The 18,943-nt window shown below is 45.8% G+C and overlaps 1 protein-coding gene across 3 annotated transcripts in view; it reads right to left on the reverse strand.

Moving 5' to 3' along the window:
- Positions 1-17,760, reverse strand: part of LOC105900114 (IQ motif and SEC7 domain-containing protein 1-like) — a 115,600-nt gene extending 97,840 nt beyond the window's left edge. For all 3 annotated transcript variants that reach the window (XM_042707693.1, XM_031566914.2, XM_031566919.1), the window contains exons 1-2: positions 17,711-17,760; positions 7,826-7,936 (exon numbers count right to left, since the gene is read on the reverse strand). In XM_042707693.1, the coding sequence (XP_042563627.1) occupies positions 7,826-7,936; positions 17,711-17,718 (119 nt within the window). In that variant the 5' untranslated portion in view covers positions 17,719-17,760. The remainder of the gene's footprint in view (positions 1-7,825; positions 7,937-17,710) is intronic.
- Positions 17,761-18,943: the final 1,183 nt, after the last annotated feature.

The following is an 18,943-nucleotide window of genomic DNA, read 5'->3' on the forward strand; positions in this document are numbered from 1 at the left end:
ACACACATAGACACACACAAACACAGCTGTCGCTCTCCTTGGATAAATGCTAAAGCAGGCTAGAAGGGCAGGCTTGACAAATAACAGCCTGGTGGCTGTCTGCTCCAGCACACTGGTGACAGAGCTCCTACTCTAGGCTAGCTTTCACACACACACACACACACACACACACACACACACACACACACACACACACACACACACACACACACACACACACACTGGTGACAGAGCTCCTACTCTAGGCTAGCTTTTCTGTTCCTCTCTCCCCCCACCCCTCTCAATCTCTCCCTTTTCCTCACTCTTCTCTCTCGCTCTCCCTTTCTCTCCATCTCTCTCCTTTCTCCCACTATCTCCTTCCTCTCTCCATCTCCTCCCTCTCTCCATCTCTTTTTCTCTCCATCTCTTCCTCCATCTCTCCTGTCTCTCTCTCCACCTCTACAGTCTCCCTAATTTCTCTCTTTCTATATCCATCTCCCTCCCTCCCTCCCTCCCTCCCTCACAGCCAGGGGGCAGACTCTAGCAAAGAGCCCTTGTGTTGAGCTCTGATGCACCCTAGGGACCATAGACGTCCCCACCATTGTTTACAATCACCCATTTTTGACCCTTCCACTGTTGACAACTGAAAATACAGTATCACCACAATGGATAATAATAATAATAACACTACATCACATTTATATAGCGCTTAGAAAGCCTCTCATACAAAGTGATTAATAAACAGTGGATAGATGGTAATTCATGCACAAAAATTAAAGTTGTGTGTAACATTAGTGTCAGTTGAGGCTGATACTTCCAATGCAGTACATTATAAGGTAGGTTTCCATGACGTAATACACTACATACACTATAATACATACTACACTACATACACTATAATACATACTACACTACATACACTATATTACATACTACACTACATACACTATAATACATACTACACTACATACACTATAATACATACTACACTACATACACTATAATACATACTACACTACATACACTATAATACATACTACACTACATACACTATATTACATACTACACTACATACACCATAATAAATACTACACTACATACACTATATTACATACTACACTACATACACTATAATACATACTACACTACATACACTATAATACATACTACACTACATACACTATAATACATACTACACTACATACACTATAATACATACTACACTACATACACTATATTACATACTACACTACATACACCATAATAAATACTACACTACGGTTCCCTACAGTAAGTCACATATTTAAATATTTTTTCATGAAAAGGTTTTAAGTAGCCCTCAAATGCACTGACAGTGAACTACTCCCCTGGCAACACACACACAGACACACACACACACACACACAGACACACACACACACGCACGCACGCACGCACGCACGCACGCACGCACACAGACACACGCACGCACACACACCAGATAAGACCTCCAGGTTGGTCAGAGCCATGCTTTGAAGCAGTGCAGTGGCAGTCCTGAAGTGAGCATAAATCAGTGAAATCCCGGCTGTTCTTTCTGTCCCCCCCCCCCCCCCCCCCCTCCTCTAGTACGCGGTGTGCACTCACTCTGCCACTTGGCCTGTGGCGAGCTGAAAGAGCCTAGTCAGTCCCCTTCGTCTGGCAGAGCGCTACATCAGAACACCATGCCCCAGTTACGCAAGTCCAAGAAAGCAAGGGAAAAAAAAACACACAAAACGAAAGAAAAGGGGGCATTTTCTACACAGGACCTTTGTTCTGTTATTAGGAGAGAAGCCAGCGTGGTGGGTTAGTGGGGGAGACACCAGACTGAGCTAGACGTGTAAATAATGTTTGGCGTCCTGGTGGGGATTGCAGTCCGTGTTGGTTATGTAAGGGGTGGTCTTTTCATGGCTCAGGGGATGGTCAAAAATAATCCATTTTTGGATCCCTGCTATGGGCAGTGGTGCCTTGTAGCACGAAGAGAGGGGTCAACATCCTACACACACACACACACACACACACACACACACAGAAAGATACACGCAGAGAGAAAGAGGGAGAGAGAGAAAAAGAGAGAGAGAGAGGCACACACAGAACACATAGAAGGATATACACACAAAGGCAAAGAGAGAAAAACACGCTCAGACAGATTCACAGATTCACACATCCTTACACACACACACACACACACACACACACGTCTGGATCTAGCCATCAACTGGACTCCAGCCTCTCACCTCCTGTTAGTCTCAGAGAATCCAGGCCTTAAACACACACACACACAAAGCACTGAAGAAGCAGGTCCTTTTGGGTCAGTACAACACTCCTCTCTCACTAGGTTTGGAGCCCAGCCCTCTGGGCCTTAAACACACGCACACACACACACACACACACACACAGCACTGAAGGAACCGGTCCTTTTGGGTCACTCCAACACTCCTCTCTCACTACTAGGTTTGAAGCACAGTTGTGTGGTACACTGACATGTGACACACACACACACACACACACACACACACACACACACACACACCAGACCAGTTGTGTGGTACCCTGGCATGTGTCACAGACCCTGGTGGAGCACCAATCACAGCCCGTCCTATCAGAGCAGTAATTAGGCCCATCCCATGAGATCACACACACATCTCGGAAGTGGATGGTCCCTTTAACCGACCGCTTTATACCACAGTTCTCCTGTGTTCCCTCGTCGGATACAAATATTTGACGACCCCAGTTATCCCCCCGGCTGTAAATAAAAACTGCCCGTAAACTGGCACTCTCATATCTGGTTGGGTTTTTATTGAATTGGTCCATTCAGGTGGATGAATGATGGCCAGGCCTGTGCACACCTACAGGCGGAAACAGCTGAAGCACACTGCATAATCAGTGCTGTCAGCCAGCACAATGAAGCGCTCAAAATGCAGAGGCGGAGAAGTTCGGAGGTTTAACGAAGATATACTGTCTTTTTAAATTCCTCCCTCCTCCGATGCAATCTCTGCCTCACAGGCTCACATATAGAAGAACAGCCTTTCAGTCTCCCATTGGCGTGTGCAATCACTGTGTCGCTGTCTTCGCACGGACAGTATATTGTCCTTTCATAGATCCCTGGATGCAATCACTCTTGTATGCCTTCACTATATACTGTACACACGGCCCTCCACCCTGCAACCGCAGATGCAATCAGTACATCACACCCACATATATAGGCCTTTCATTACTCCAGCCCCGGAGCCATTTCCTGTGTCATGTCTTCACACAGTCGGTACACAGTGCTTTCATTCTTACATCCCTGGATGCGACCGCTCCGACACAGCCTCATGTGTGTGTGTCGTGCTCTTGGCCTCATGTGTGTGTGTGTGTCGTGCTCTCTGTGTTACATTCCCGGATGCAATCACTGTGCCGTGGTCTCACACTGTTCACGGTCTGTTCCAGTATGGCGTCTCTTTGTGGCGGCTTCAGAAGGGAGATTCCCTTGAGAAACCACTCTCCCCAATCAATAATCACTAAAGCACACTAAAACGCCATAAGAATGCTTGATAAAAATAAATACACAGCTCTCTCTCGCTCTCTGTCTGTCTGTCATCCCCCCTCTCTCTCTCCCTCTCTCTCTGTCCCTCTCTCTCCCTCCCCCCTCCTCTCTCTCGTTCTCTGTTTTGATTTAAGACTTATTTACAGTATCAATCTTCCCCTGACAAGAAAATTATGGCAGAGCTAGACCTGCAATTTCACCCCTTCACCTCTGAAAGAGACCCCACTGCCACATACATTATACATGAGATTTATGGCTCACGCCGACCTCTGACCTCCCCCACAGATGCAGTGATCAACCCCCCCGCCATTATGACCCAGGTGGAGAGAGTGATTACCCCACCCCCCCCACCCCGGCCCCCCCGGACCCTCTATTAGGGCAGTGCTGAGGACTATGCCTCACTCTGGGCAGCCAGCTTACAACACAGGGACAGCGAGGGACCTAGCTGAGCAGAACAAAGCACAGCCCAACTCTCCTGAGCGCTGCTGCATTCAGTGAGGATGACTGAGAGACTGCTCTTCCTCTGCCACCATGACACGGCTCAGTGAGGAAGACTGAGATGACTGCCCCGTGCTCTTCCTCTGCCACCATGGCACGGCTCAGTGAGGAAGACTGAGATGACTGCCCCGTGCTCTTCCTCTGCCACCATGGCACGGCTCCGTACTGTCAGGACCTTGACTACTGTTGCCGAGGTGTTTGAGAGAGTCTGCCCCGGCTAAACAAACCGATATACAAATATCCAACGCTCTCTCCAGGTAAATCATTTTCATGGCGGTTGCCACGGCGATTAACAAGCTGCAGTACGCCGACCCATTTGTGGCGCTGCCGCCTCGTCCTACTTCCACTCATTATGACAACAAAGCAGAAGCACCGCTCCCCCCCGCCCGAGGTGATCAGAACAGAGAAGAAGAAGAAGAAGAAGAAGAAGAAGAAGACGACGAAGAAGAGAGCTCACCAAAGACCAAAGCTTTTCTGTTTGCCTTTAAAGACTTCCCCTCTTTAAAACCCACGATTATGCTAATCACCACAGAAATGTTAATATGAAGCGATCATAAAAATGCCAGCCAAGACCCCTGACAAGTCAGAAGCTATTTCCTGCAGCCTCTGTTAAACTGAAACAATATTATAATAGAAATTCTTCAACTTGGTACAATCTAAAAAAAACTGAACACAAAAATAACATCAATCGACAGTAGTTTTAAAGAATGCAAAGGACATTGAGCGTATTGAATGTAAGGAAATACATCTTCTCCTGTACAACTGAAAGACGATGACCAGGGGAGAACAAAATCGATACAGTATAGATTTCTGACCTTCATATCTGGTTTCTGATCTTGACCTCTTGTGACCGCCATCAGGAGCTGTCACTCACACTGAGCCAGACTAACCAGAGCCAGACAGAGCAATCTCAGAGCAGTCTTAGAGCTGCACACTAGGGCTGTCAACGAATATTCTAAATTCGAATAGTTGTTAAAAATAGAATTTCGAATGTGAAAATTAATATTCGAATGTAAAAAAAAAAAATAAAAAAAAATAAAAAAAAAAACAGTGGCAGCACTGTCTGCTTTGCGGGTGGGCGCGCGCCTGAGATCAGGGACAGGTCACAGGAGTCGCACTGTCTGGCACAGAGTCACTGCTGACAGTTGACTTGCAAGATGCAGAAAGTGCAGAATCCAGCTTGACCGCAACAAAGAAAGTGATTGTAACCCCCAAACATCTAAAGAGTGATGTCTGGAAAGATTTCGGATTTTGGTCAGTTGATGGTAAACTTGTTGAGCCTACAACTAAAGTAGTGTATAAACTATGTAAGCTAGAGTTAGCTTACCATTCAACAACTAGCAACTTGAGGCTACATCTCCACATTTTGGAGATGTAGCCTCAAGTTGCTAGTTGTTGAATGGTAACCTAACTCTAGCTTACACACTACTTTAGCTGTAGGCTCAACAAGTTGCCTCACTGCTGACAGTTGACTTGGTGGAAGATGGCAGAAAGTGCAGAACCCTGCTTGACCGCAGCAGAGAAAGTGATTGTAACCCCCAAAAATCTAAAGAGTGATGTCTGGAAATATTTCGGATTTTGGGCAGTTGATTGTAAACTTGTTGAGCCTACAGATAAAGTAGTGTGTAAGCTATGTAAGCTAGCGTTAGCTTACCATTCAACAACTAGCAACTTGAGGCTACATCTCCAAAATGTGCATCCAAGTGAATATGGCATAATATGTGGAACTTCAGCGAAACAGCCACGTCTGGATACATATTTTGCGCCATCCGTCACAAGTTCGTTGCCTGCGGCACGACAGGAGGCCTGCACGCAAAAATTGATTTCGTTCATATGCAAGGACATGAGCCCGATCAGTGTGGTGGATGGGATAGGCTTCAGGGAGTTATGTGAAGCACTGGAACCGAGGTACCGTATCCCTTGTTGTCGTTCATTTAAACCGCTATGCGCAGAGAGCGCGACGGTGCGGGAGAGGCAGAGAGAGGGAGAAAGAAAGAGTGCTTCTGTGCGAGCGAGAGGCTCGCGGTCTTGGCCATTAGTTCATTTACTTATTTTTGTGTAGGTAATATGTTGTTAAATATGTTTAAACGTAAATAAGTTACATATACAAGTAGTTATGTCTCGTTGTATTAATTTGTCCTGTTATTGACGTGCCTAATGCGCAACCAGAAATTCGAATATGTTCGAATATATGTGTTTTTTTCAAGCGAATATTCGAACGTCATTTTTGAGCAATTTTGACAGCCCTACTGCACACAGAAGCTTCTCAAAGGACCTCGCACACGCACACGCACACGCACACGCACACGCACACACACACACAGCCCTATTACTCTCACCTGTAAGGGGTGCATACATCATAGTTTTAATGTTATGCATGAACCACATCGAAAGGACAAGCATTTCATGTCAGCTTAGCTGGTGAAGACATGTCTGTGTGATGTCCTATTTTTACACCTGTACACCTGAGTACTTGTGATCATAAGATGTGGATGAATCAGGCAATAACACGAATACCTGCAGCACCGCAAACCCTACAAGGCTGAAGATGAGTCACGAAAAGTCTCTGTGGCTGCACACGGTTCAGACAGAACATGCAGTACCGGGACTTTCGACAGGAGTAGAATAGCCGGATTTTGGTTCCAGAATCTCTGTTGTTCCAAATGGTATGTCCTTACATTCATGTAAAAGTTCCACACATCACTTATATTGATATGGAGTATAAAGGTAATATATACAATATATATTTTTTGTAAAATTCATAAGATTTATGATCAGTAATGTGTACATAATGATGTACTTCACATAAAACTAATGATTTAACCCTCATCTGTGCAACGTCAGCCGTCTGGGACAGAGTAATGGCTTAATTAGCTTGTCTGTGTGAATAACAAATGAGTCGAGCATGACAGCATACTATTATACTATTAGAAAAGGCATGAACAATGTCATTTTGTCACTACTGCAAATAACCGGTTGTTCTTTAACATGCACACAGCATCTTCCTCAATACAGATACAAAACTACATAGAATTAAAACTAAACCTAAAAGCTCTTTTTTAACAAAATATAGTGCAAGCTTTTTATAAAGATGACAGAACAGCTGCTAAACAAACAATACAAGTTTCACTTGCTGATTTTGCAGGGCTTAAAATAGCCTTTGCGCTGCTTAAAAATTAAGCGACTCGACTCAGTTTCCCTTTGAACTCCAAATTAGGAGCAGGCAAAGCGTGTGGGAAGGCTGCAATGCCAACTTGAGGCATCAAAACAAAACAGTGAAAACGAACCTCGTGAAACCTGCGGCCCAGTCGCCTGTTGTGTTCTGTCTGTTTTTATCCGTCCCCTCGCTCGGCGGACACCATCGCCGCTTAGAGGATAAGCGCTGTTCACAGATGTAATATTGGTGCCAAATCTTATTTTGAGGAGAGCGGATAATTGAATGGGAGCGGAGAGTGAAACTGTAAGCCTCTGAATGAGTTTACAGAGGACACCAAAATGGACGACGTGGGAATTCAGGATGTTTGGAACAAACCCCGGAATACTGAACACAACAAGCTACCAGGCTTTTTTCTTTCTTTTTTTGTTGTTAATATTTGCAGAAAATTACAAAATCAACATCAGCACAACGTGTTGACATAATAATACAAAAAAAGATTAAAAAATAAATAAATAAACCTTCCGAGTGTCTCACTCTCTCCTGGGAACGGCAGGCCCCCCTGATAACCACGCTCAGGAAAACAATACGCTACTTCACTGACAATCATGCTTGAAGAGGAAGAGGAAGAGAAACGTATTTCACTGTACCCAGAAGAAGAAGCAGACTTCCACTGCCGACAAGGGTAGCTTCTTCTGCACACCGGTGATATAAGACTGCCCGGGCTGTCAATGGCTTCCAGGGGAAGAGACGCGTGTCTTCTTCAGGGAGAAAAGGAACATACCAGAGGGAAAGAAAAAAAACACACACATTCATATTCAATGACCTTGGTATCATTCAGAAGCCTTCTTTTTAGATAGTTCACAGTTGTATAACCACTCTGGTTGTGGCAAAGGCGGCCTTTTCAATCAATTTATGACATGAAATACAGGCGTAAATTCAAAAAAAAAAATTTCAGCATGCAGATTCTTTTGAAACTATATTCATTATTGTTCATTATACAATATATTGATGACAAAATGAGTCCACATTAGAGATTATATTATATGCAGATATGACATAGTTCATAGTTTATCACAGTATGTGTTTATACACACATGTTCCAAAGGAAATATTAGTAGCAAACAAAAACATATTCATAACGATCATCAACATTTCAAGGACCTGCAGTCCTCTTTCTACGGCCAAAACAACAGCCACAATCTGCTATCTGTCATGGTACATTGGCCAGCCATGGCAAACAAAATGGTGCATGCAGGTTCAGGTCTTCTGCCAGACACATCCATGTTAAAACAAATGGGGTGCGGAGGGAGAGAAAGAGAGAGAGAGAGAGAGCGAAAGAGAGAGGGAAAGCGAAAGAGAGAGGGAAAGAGAGAGAGAGAGAGAGAAGAGAGAGAGAGAAAGAAAGAGAGATAGGAAAAGAGAGAGAGAGAGAAAAGTGAGAGGGAAAGAGAGAGAGAGAGAGAGAGAGAGAGAGAAGGGAAAGAGAGAGGGAAAGAGAGAGGGAGGGAAAGAGAGAGAGAGATAGGAAAAGAGAGAGAGACAGAGCTGAATGAAACAAGGTCAGGAGCAGCAGCAGTGCTAGTAGCGGCTCATCACCTGATGCCAGCAGAGAGATGGATGAGAGGGGGGTGAGCCCTCTTACCCTGAGCTGACAGGTAACGAGGGACGCATTAAATTACCACAAAACCGCAGTGCAACACACGATGCCCTACCTATCCCCATCCCCCTCCCAATACACACACACCTGAACCCAACAAACCACCCCCCACACACACACACACACACACACACACATACACATACACACACCTGTCCCAAACCACCCTTCTCTACCACCACACACACAGAGGCCCAGAGGCCAATTACGAGCAATGGCTATACATTAGTGGCGAGTGTGTCCTCTGACTGAGGCACCCTGGGGGATGGTGTAAACATGTCCTCAAACACAGAGGCACCCCGGGGGATGGTATAAACGTGTACCTAACATGTCCTCAAACACACGTCTGCTTGGCAGTGTTAATGACTGGGTAAGTGAAGCCAATGGCTTAGAAGCCATTCTTTTCTCCAGAGACAAAAGAGAGTAAAGGGGGCAGGAGAGAGAGAGAGAGAGAGAGAGAGAGAGAGGAGGGGGAGAGAGAGAGAGAGAAGGGAAGGAAAGAGAGGAAGTGAGAGAGATGTCTCTCCATTGACAAATCTTGGTCGCTGTTAGAAGCAGTAAACATGCAGGTTTAAAAGCTTTCAATTGACCCATCATTTCATCTCGGATTTTTGTTGGCATGACCATGAGAGCAAAAACAAACACGTTTTAAAACAGAACAATTAAAATTACAAATTGATTGATTTATCAAAGATGTTTTTTCGACTCAGTGTAGTATTTCTACAGCAGTATTAGTTAGTTAGGTAGGTAGGTAGGTACAAACTATACTTATACTATAGATAAACTACTATTCTACTAAATGTATATATAAACATAAATAATTAATGAAAAATAGACTTAGAGATATAGCTCTAACTGTGCAAATTCAATGTAGAATTCAATGTAGGATAAGTGCTCGGTATATTGTGCTACAGCGGTGGGCTGGAGCGGGCCTGTAGCGTTCCTTATGACAACGGCGTTTGAAGGAGCCTCCAACTGAACACACTCCAGTAGGTCGACTGTTCTTTATGTTGAGCAGTTTGTGAAACATCCCTCTCTTAATAACCAATTCTAGGGGCTCAGGGCAGTCCCCAGCACAGAGCAGTCCCCAGCACAGGGCAGTCCACAGCACAGGGCAGTCCCCAGCACAGAGCAGTCCCCAGCACAGAGCCCTCCCCAGCACAGAGCAGTCCCCAGCACAGAGCAGTCCCCAGCACAGAGCCCTCCCCAGCACAGAGCAGTCCCCAGCACAGAGCAGTCCCCAGCACAGAGCCCTCCCCAGCACAGAGCAGTCCCCAGCACAGAACAGTCCCCAGCACAGGGCCAGCCTTCATCAGCTTGTTGAGTTTCTTAGTGTCACTGGCTCTGATGCTGCTGACCCAAAGAAATGTACACCTGCAACAACAGACTGGTAAAAGATATGCAGCATCTTGTTGCACACATTGAAGGACCTCAAATTCTGCTCTGTCCCTTCCTGTAGACCGCCTCAGTGTTTCATTTCCAGTCCAGTCTGTTGTCAAGGTGATCACACAGGTATCTGTAGCCCTCCACCACCTCCACCTCTTCTCCCAGGATGGAAATGGTATTCAGCTTAGTCCTGCTCCTCCTAAAATCCACAACCATCTCCTTCGTCTTCTCCACATTTAAGAGGAGGTGGTTGTTCCCACACCATGCCGCAAAGCCTCTTGTCCACCTCTGACACGCCCCACTAATGCAGAGTCATCTGAATGTTTCTGCAAATGACAGGACTCCGAGTAGTATTGGAAGTCTGAGGTGTACAGGGTGAAGAGGGAAGGGGAGAGTACGGTCCCCTACGATGCTCCTGTGCTGCTAACCACCTGCTCAGACACACATCCCCTCAGTCACACACACCTGCTCAGACACACATCCCTCAGTCACACACACATCCCTCAGTCACACACACCTGCTCACACACACACCCCTCAGTCACACACACCTGCTCACACACACACCCCTCAGTCACACAAACCTGCTCAGACACACACCCCTCAGTCACACACACCTGCTCACACACACACACCCCTCAGTCACACACACCTGCTCAGACACACATCCCCTCAGTCACACAGACTGTGCTCTGTCTGCCAGGTAGTCAATAATCCAGGAGGTTGTGGAGGTGTCTACCTGCATCTTTTGGAGATTCCCTCACAGCACTTAAGACTGAATTGTGTTAAAGGCACTTGAGAAATCAAAGAACATGATCCTCACAGTGCTGCCAGCTTTGTCCAGGTGAGAGATGGCTTGCTGAAGCAGGTAGATGATGGCGTCCTCAACTCCAACCTCTGGGCAGCTGTTCAGGCTTCCCTCAGCCTGATTCCCCTCAGCCTGATTCCCCTCTGCCTTGAACCCTGTGATCATCTTCATTTCCAACCACACCTCCCTCATGTTGTTTTGCTGGAGCTTGTTCTCCTGCTTTCGCCTGAAGGCCTCCTTGTTCTCTCTCAGCAGACTCAGTAATTCCCTGTCCCCATCTCTGAACGCTGTCTTCCTCCTCTTCAACAGCTCCTGTCCCAATCTCTGAACGCTGTCTTCCTCCTCTTCAACAGCTCCTGTCCCCATCTCTGAAGGCTATCTTCTTCCTCTTCCATACCTCCTGTCCCCATCTCTGAACGCTCTCTTCTTCCTCATTAATAGCTCCTTTAGGTTACTGGTGATCCAAGGCTTATTATAGGGGAAGCATCGCCTTGGTGAGTTTGGTGTTATCAACACAGAACTTATTGTACTCCGTTATGCAGTCAGACATGGAGCACACCCCAGCCTGTGCCCTCAAAACAGCCTGCTGAGTCTCATTCACTTCCTGTGGCCACCGCCTCACAATCCTGTTGGTCACAGGCTGCTGCTGAACAGTGGGTGTGGAGGTGGGGGTCACAGGTACCTGCTGAACAGTGGGTGTGAAGGTGGGGGGTCAGAGGTACCTGCTGAACAGTGGGTGTGAAGGTGGGGGGTCACAGGTACCAAATTGTGATCGGATTGGCCGAAGAGGGGCAGGCCAAGGAGCTGTATGCATTCCTCACATTTGCATAAAGTAAATCCAGTGTTTTATTGTCTCTGGCGGGACAGAAAAGTTGTGAGTGTGGCAGAGGGAAACGTACTGTTAACATCTCCAGAAACTGCTATGAAGGCATTGGGGAGTTGTGTTTGTAGTCGGGTGGTGGCTGAATCGATGTCTCATCCTGCAACGGGAACAGATGATGGCGGGATGTAAACAGCAACAAAGATGGCACATGTGAACTCCCTCTGCAGATAATATGGACCTGAACTCCCTCTGCTGATAATATGGACGCAAACTCACAGCTAACGGTTCTGTGTACGGCCGACAGAAACACTCCTTCACAAGAACATGCCCAGGATTACACCATCTGTTGTTTACAAGCACTGCAATCGCCCCTCCTTTCTTCTTACCTCTCTGCCTGCAATCTCTGTCAGCCCGCACAGCCTGAAAGCTAGGGGCAGTGGAGTTGGAGTCCGGAATATGTTCTCAGTGTCTCAGTGAAACACATAACACACGGATATTCCCATACTGGGAAACACATGACACTGAATTCCTGATATTCACACAAGGTGAAACACATAACATGGAATTCCCGATATTCCCCGTGTCCTCGTCAGCGCCCCAAGCTTGTCCATCTTAAATCACCAGGGACCTCACGTTCCCCATGACAATTGAGGGAAGAAAAGATTTATATTTCTCGCTTGCTCTCCGTATGGCACCAGCCCTGCCTCCCCAGCGTCTCCTCTTCAACTTATCAGAGATTTGGGCTCTGGGCAGTGGTGTGGGTTTGGAGAGCGCCACCAGCTGGTCACGGAGGGAAACAATACTTCTCACACCTTTTGGCATGGTGACCCAGCAGAACAAAAAAAAACAGGAAGATAAGTAGAAACCGGTTCAGCCACACAGAATCCACTTAAATAACACTGGTCAGTCGGATCTGGGGACCTGGCTAACAGAGACTCTTTCTGACAGGATATTTAACTAAGCATCATCTGTTTTCAGTAATGACGCCTTAAATGAATTGATTGAATTATATAAATTGAGCCAGACGTCAAACTTTAAATGCATCTGGCATGTGGTCTCTGCAGATTTGCTGACGCTTCAAAAGTCATCCGTCGATTCTAGAACGAGAACGATTAGCTTATTAAGGCTCCATATTCTACCCTCCATTCTCCCACCATTCCAACCATCCACACATGCAGTGCTAAAGAGGATACCGGACTGACCTTCACTGATTGGTTATTAAGTGCATTTTCAGGAAAAAGAAACGCCATGCCAGACATGTCCTCCTTTCATGACATTCTGGATGTTCTCCACTATTTGGACCACAACAACATACGGTATTTGAGAACTAAATACGATTATAAGCTACATTGAAACAGAATGCTATACTGAATGCTATAGAAATGAATCAATACTTACAAGAAGAGAAGAAGAAGAAACTGAAAGGACATTCAAACGCAGGAATGCTGCGTCACATGCCAAACACGGACGAGGAAGTCAACCTTCCATGAAACATGTTTTACAACATTAGCTCATTTCACGACTTGGTTTTATAGACGGATTACATGTCAAATAGCATCTCCAGTCATACTGATTCATTGGCTACCCTCCTGTGTAGAAAGATGTGTACACAGAAGACTCATTCTGCTGTCACCATCTTTCCTGTTTCTTTGAGCTTACTGTATTGAATGTAAGAGATGCATAAGCACGAGCCTTGCCTTTGTGCCAAGGACACAAACAAGCAGTGTTCCTCAGGGGTCAAAGTTCAAGTGCACACATGTCACTGCAGGGTAAGTGCACACATGGAACTGCAGGGTAAGTGCACACAGATTGCATTACTGCCATGCGTAGAGGATCTGTGTGCTAATGTGAATCACATGTCCTAAGCACAGACATGGACCTTCATGAAAGTCCCATCACAAGTAGGTTAAAGACCCCCTCCAAGCTCAAGCTCGTCAAGCTCGCTAACATGTCCTTATGGTGTTTATGGTGGTGTTCATGGTGGTGTTTATGGTGTTCACATGATTTTATATGATATACAACATATCATGAGCAAAATAAGCAGTCATGGTTGAGTATTTCCTTTTTGGAACTGAAGTGTGTACCAACGACTGTCTCAAAAACACAGAATCAGACAGACTGGGTTTCATAGGTCATGACACCTAAAGAACCAATCCCGTCAACTTGCAGGGTGGGGATTTATAGATCGTTAGCATAAGGCTAGGTCAGAATGAGCGCTACCAGAAGAGAAGCCAGGTGTGCATATTCATAGTTCCCCAAAAACGAAATGAGGTTATGTAACTAAATGAGTTACATCCAAGTCATTTTAATGCCATGAAGGGATTTTTTTCATGAAAATATGTAATTTTGTGGAACAGAGATTCGTTTTTAGGAGCTTAATTAATGCCAGGAGAGGAAGTTTAAAACACTCCATTTTGATTAAACCAATACATCACACACAAATGACCAAATCGATGCCGTGGACGGCTTTCCTCTGAGGCGGTACGATGGACGGCCGTTTCTGGTTATTAAAAGCATGATTAGATGAGGAGAAAAGGAGAATCTGTCCAGTGGTAATATTAATGACACATAATAACATCTCAGCTCTGTACTGTAGGCAGCCAGGTGCTGTTCTAACGAGGTTCCCCGCCACAACGTTTCGATTAAAACATGTTTCTCTTTTGATCTGGGCGCTATAGCATGTACGCGACAATAGCGTGGTTTACTCCGTCTCGGAGACAACTGTGACCTTAGCAACACCCCCGACCCCCACCTCACGCGGTCGGCGCCAGAGGCCCAGTGCACTGCCCCTCACCCCCTAAGGCTAAGCAGTGTTGGCCAGGTCATGACCCTGATTAAACAAGGCTGTGCATTCAAAGGTGTCAGGCCACGGCCGCCCGGAAAAACCTGCAATTTGTTCCTTGTGCTGCTGCTTTGATCCGCTTGCCGTCTCAAACACAAGGACCTTGGACTAACACACACACACACACATGCACACACACACACGCACACACACACACACACAGACATGCGCATACGCACTCACACACACACACAAACACACATACGCACGCACACACACAGACACACACACGCACATTAACACACGCACACACACCCGTACACACACACGTACACACCTCTCAACTCCACTCCACTCCACTCCACTCCACTCCTCTCCACTCCACTGACTCGAAACATTGTTTGTTTGACCTTGGCCATGGTCAGCTGAAGATGTGAGATGTGGGTTAGGATTTATCCTCACTCGCACAACCACTGGTTTCAATTGATAGCGAGCAGAGTCAGAATTACTGTGGAGTCACAGGAAACGCACATTGATTAAGATGCAATCATTTCCATTTGCGGGCTTCCATCAGATTAGCACAGGGCCGCTAATACACAGAAAATCCTCCTTTAATTCGTCATTTATTCACAGACCATGACTAATAGCGAGCTAATAAAACCGAATCTGGTTCCATTTACGCCTGTTTAGGTGCAATGAATTATTAATCCAAGCCCCAAATTATATTTCCTCTCTATCTAATGTCTACTGGCTAAGTAAAACGTGAGCCTTTTTGGCAGGGTATCTACTAAATAAAATGAATGCACTGATCTTTTCATCCAGTGGCTTATTTACATGAAGACAAAACAGAGATTATTCCAACTTCGTTTCAGCCTCTGTTATGGTAAGCATCACACACATCTGCTTTACCCACCAACGCAATGTGTGTATGTGTGTGTGTGTGTGTGTGTGTGTGTGTGTGTGTGTGTGTGCACTTAGGCATATTGAGCCACTAACTAAATTTCTGCCTAATTTTGCCATCTGTTCATATTTGTGTTTGTTTGTTTGGTTGTTTTTTTTGTAGGTGAAATAAGTCTAAGAAAAAACAGCAGCAGCAGCAGCAGCAGCAGCAGCAATGGCTTGGCCGTTATTACTGAAACCTCCAAAGGGTGCTATTAGTGTAGTGGTAGCGATGGGCTCTCTCTCTCTCGGCTGTGAATACTGCTGCCTCTGCAGAGTTAAGCTACATCTCCCCCGGACCGCCTTGTCCCTTTTCCATTAATACCCCCTCCATCTATTTCAGCGCTGGATCAAATACCCTCTCAGGAAAGCAAAGTAAAAGCCCCCCCCCCCCGGTCTCTCAGAAAGGCCCCTCCCACCGAGTAAGCGGGCTTTGAGAGCCTCCATAATCCTTACCATCAACGGTCTGAGTAAATAAAATATGACAGTGTAATTTGTTAACGTTTTGGGAAATTGCGACTTACTAGGCTTTCTGGGGATCCCCATGCAGTGAAGACCAGTGCTCTGTGTGTGTGTGTGTGTGTGTGTGTGTGTGTGTGTGTGTGTGTGTGTGTGTGTGTGTGTGTGTGTGTGTGTGTGTGTGTGTGTGTGTGTGTCCCTGTCTGCCAGCCAACTGCAGCTGAATTTTGTGACATTTCAGGGAACATCAATGGGATCGTTTGAACGCAAGCCAAACAGACCAGAGCGAGAGCGGAGAGAAAAACAAAATGAGGTCAGCGAAGCTGGAGCGCCGAACGCCTCACCATCATCTCCTCACACACACTTCAGGTTGGCTAGCGGCTGAATGAAGCCATGCAGGCTAAGCTAGGTGCAGGGGTGGGGGGTAGAGAGTGAGACAGAGGGAGAGGTGTGGAGGAGGGGGGGGGGGGGTGTTAAACACAACCATTTCGAGCATCAGAGCAAAGCAGTCCAGAGGGAGACAGATTATTTATGGCAAACCCTCAACTAACTTCAATATGGCAAACCCTTAACTAACTTCAATATGGCAAACCCTCAACTAACTTCAATATGGCAAACCCTTAACTAACTTCAATATGGCAAACCCTCAACTAACTTCAATATGGCAAACCCTCAACTAACTTCAATATGGCAAACCCTCAACTAACTTCAATATGGCAAACCCTCAACTAACTTCAATGAATTCTTCTTATGGGTGACTAAAAACTGCTGAGCTTTTAGCAAACAACAACAGTGGGCCTTAACCAACTCACGCTCTGAAAGTGACATCAGTACGTTTCTATATCTGACGTCAGATGTCAGAGGTCAGATTTAAAGTTCCTCATGAGGCCTCCCCTGTTAAAACCAAAGATTAAGAAAGCTTTAGAAAATAATGTGAAATCACTATATAAATTGAAATATATATCAGTCTACAGTACTGATGAAAAACTGTTTCACAAAGCTACTTGGAGAAGTGACGTCTTTTGAGGATTCCAAACACCAGCTCCTGAGAGCCATCTGTTTCAGTGGCCCCTGTAATCCCGCACCCGCTGGCCATGATGATTATCCTGGGCTTACACAGCCGTGCACTTCCGAGGCACAACCAGAGGTTGTGCACGTGGGGACGGCCACAGGGGAGAGGCTCTCGACCCTCGTACAGAGACCCGCGGTTGAACACCTGGACATGTTGCAGACAGACGGCTCTCTTCGAAACACGCCTGTCGGCTCAACCCGGGCCCTATTCGTGTCCCTGGGTAATACAATGTGGCCATAACAAAGCATGCCGCTCGGGATATCTGTTCAGTATTCATTGCAGGTTAAGCCAGGACACCGAAGTGACAGAGAAAGTGACACAGCGAAATTCAAAGTGACACAGTGAAATAAAACTCAAATCCCTGGAGCAGTACACCATGGTCATTTCGACTGAGGTGAAATTAAAACACATATTTCTGTCTCGTGGCAATGTAAGCTGGTATAATATTAATATTCATTCGATATTATAGCACACAGTGTTCCTTGTATGCCAGCTGAGAGGCAGTGTAAAACATTATGATTAGGGACACTATGGAGGCCCTACGGGGACAAAATGCAGGACACATAAATACCACAGCCATGCACCAATGATAAAAGTCACTACATACCTGACCATTTTTGTGTTTTCACATTGCAACCTGTACAAACAGAGAGAGAAGAGGAACAAGAAATCAGTGACTGTGCAATTACTTGTTATGAATGCAGATGTAATGAAGTCCAACTGTCAAATTAAAGCGTTGACGGAGTCTAGGAGTTAGAGGACAGTGGGTGCACACATCACAACAAAATTACCCACGCTGAATATTACCACTGGGTAATTAGTGTCCTCCTTATAAAAAGAAAAAAAGACGGGATTAGCTGCTGCCGCATAGAGTAATTAGAACTGGTCTATCGTTCTGTGGCATGGTGGTGGGCAGCGGATGATGTCAGAACTCTAATAACCGTGACTGGGCCGATTCCACTAATGAATCAGCCTGCAGCGGACGACGGGCCTGAAATATTCATTCCTCGCGGAAATGAGGGCTGCTGCTGTTGAGCCGCTAAAAGACACCGGCCAAAAATATGCCGTCTATTGAACGACTCTATTGAGCGCGAGGGACATTAGTCAGATGTTGTTACGTCAGTGGGCAGAATACAAAAGCACCCAAACAGATTGAACTAAAGCGTGACTAATGACGCAAACACACGCTGCATACAATAACATCATTACAAACTGAATATTCTATAAGACATTTAGAAAACGCTAGAAAAAGGGAATAAAGATGGGTTTTGTTTTCACGCTTTAAAAAAGAAAGACAACATTCAGCAGACGTCCTGTGATGTTACGTAACTACTGTAACAGAGGAGTCATCCATAGCTCAGGGTAGGCATGAGCCTCCATAGAATGTCGCTAAGCATTACCCAAACGACTTACCCCTCGGCACGGTCGACACAACATGTGACTAAGAGCTGCAAAGCCCCCAAAACACAAAGCATCTTCACTAAGTAATAAAACAAACAAATAAAATCGATGGAATGTGAGCTATGTGTGCTTCGAAGCACAGCAGTGCCATGCACCATCTGCCCAGAGCTACAGGAGAGGGGGACATTACTGTATTCATTTATTCCAGAGTTCTTGCTCGACACTCATTTTATGGCATGCAGAGAAGATTATGTTTTCAGTGGAGATTTATGCCCTTCTGCCTGGATGTCTAGAGGAGACCAACACTTTGATGGGAAACAGTCTGGACTCAGAGAGCAGCCGTGTCATCCCAGGCCCAACTATATTTCTTTCAGGGCAGTATCTATCCACTACCATACAAGAGGTGTTTCCTTGTGTGAAACAACATGTACACGTAACA

The sequence above is a fragment of the Clupea harengus genome, chromosome 4 (assembly GCF_900700415.2).
Source record: "Clupea harengus chromosome 4, Ch_v2.0.2, whole genome shotgun sequence".
Taxonomy (NCBI): Eukaryota; Metazoa; Chordata; class Actinopteri; order Clupeiformes; family Clupeidae; genus Clupea; species Clupea harengus.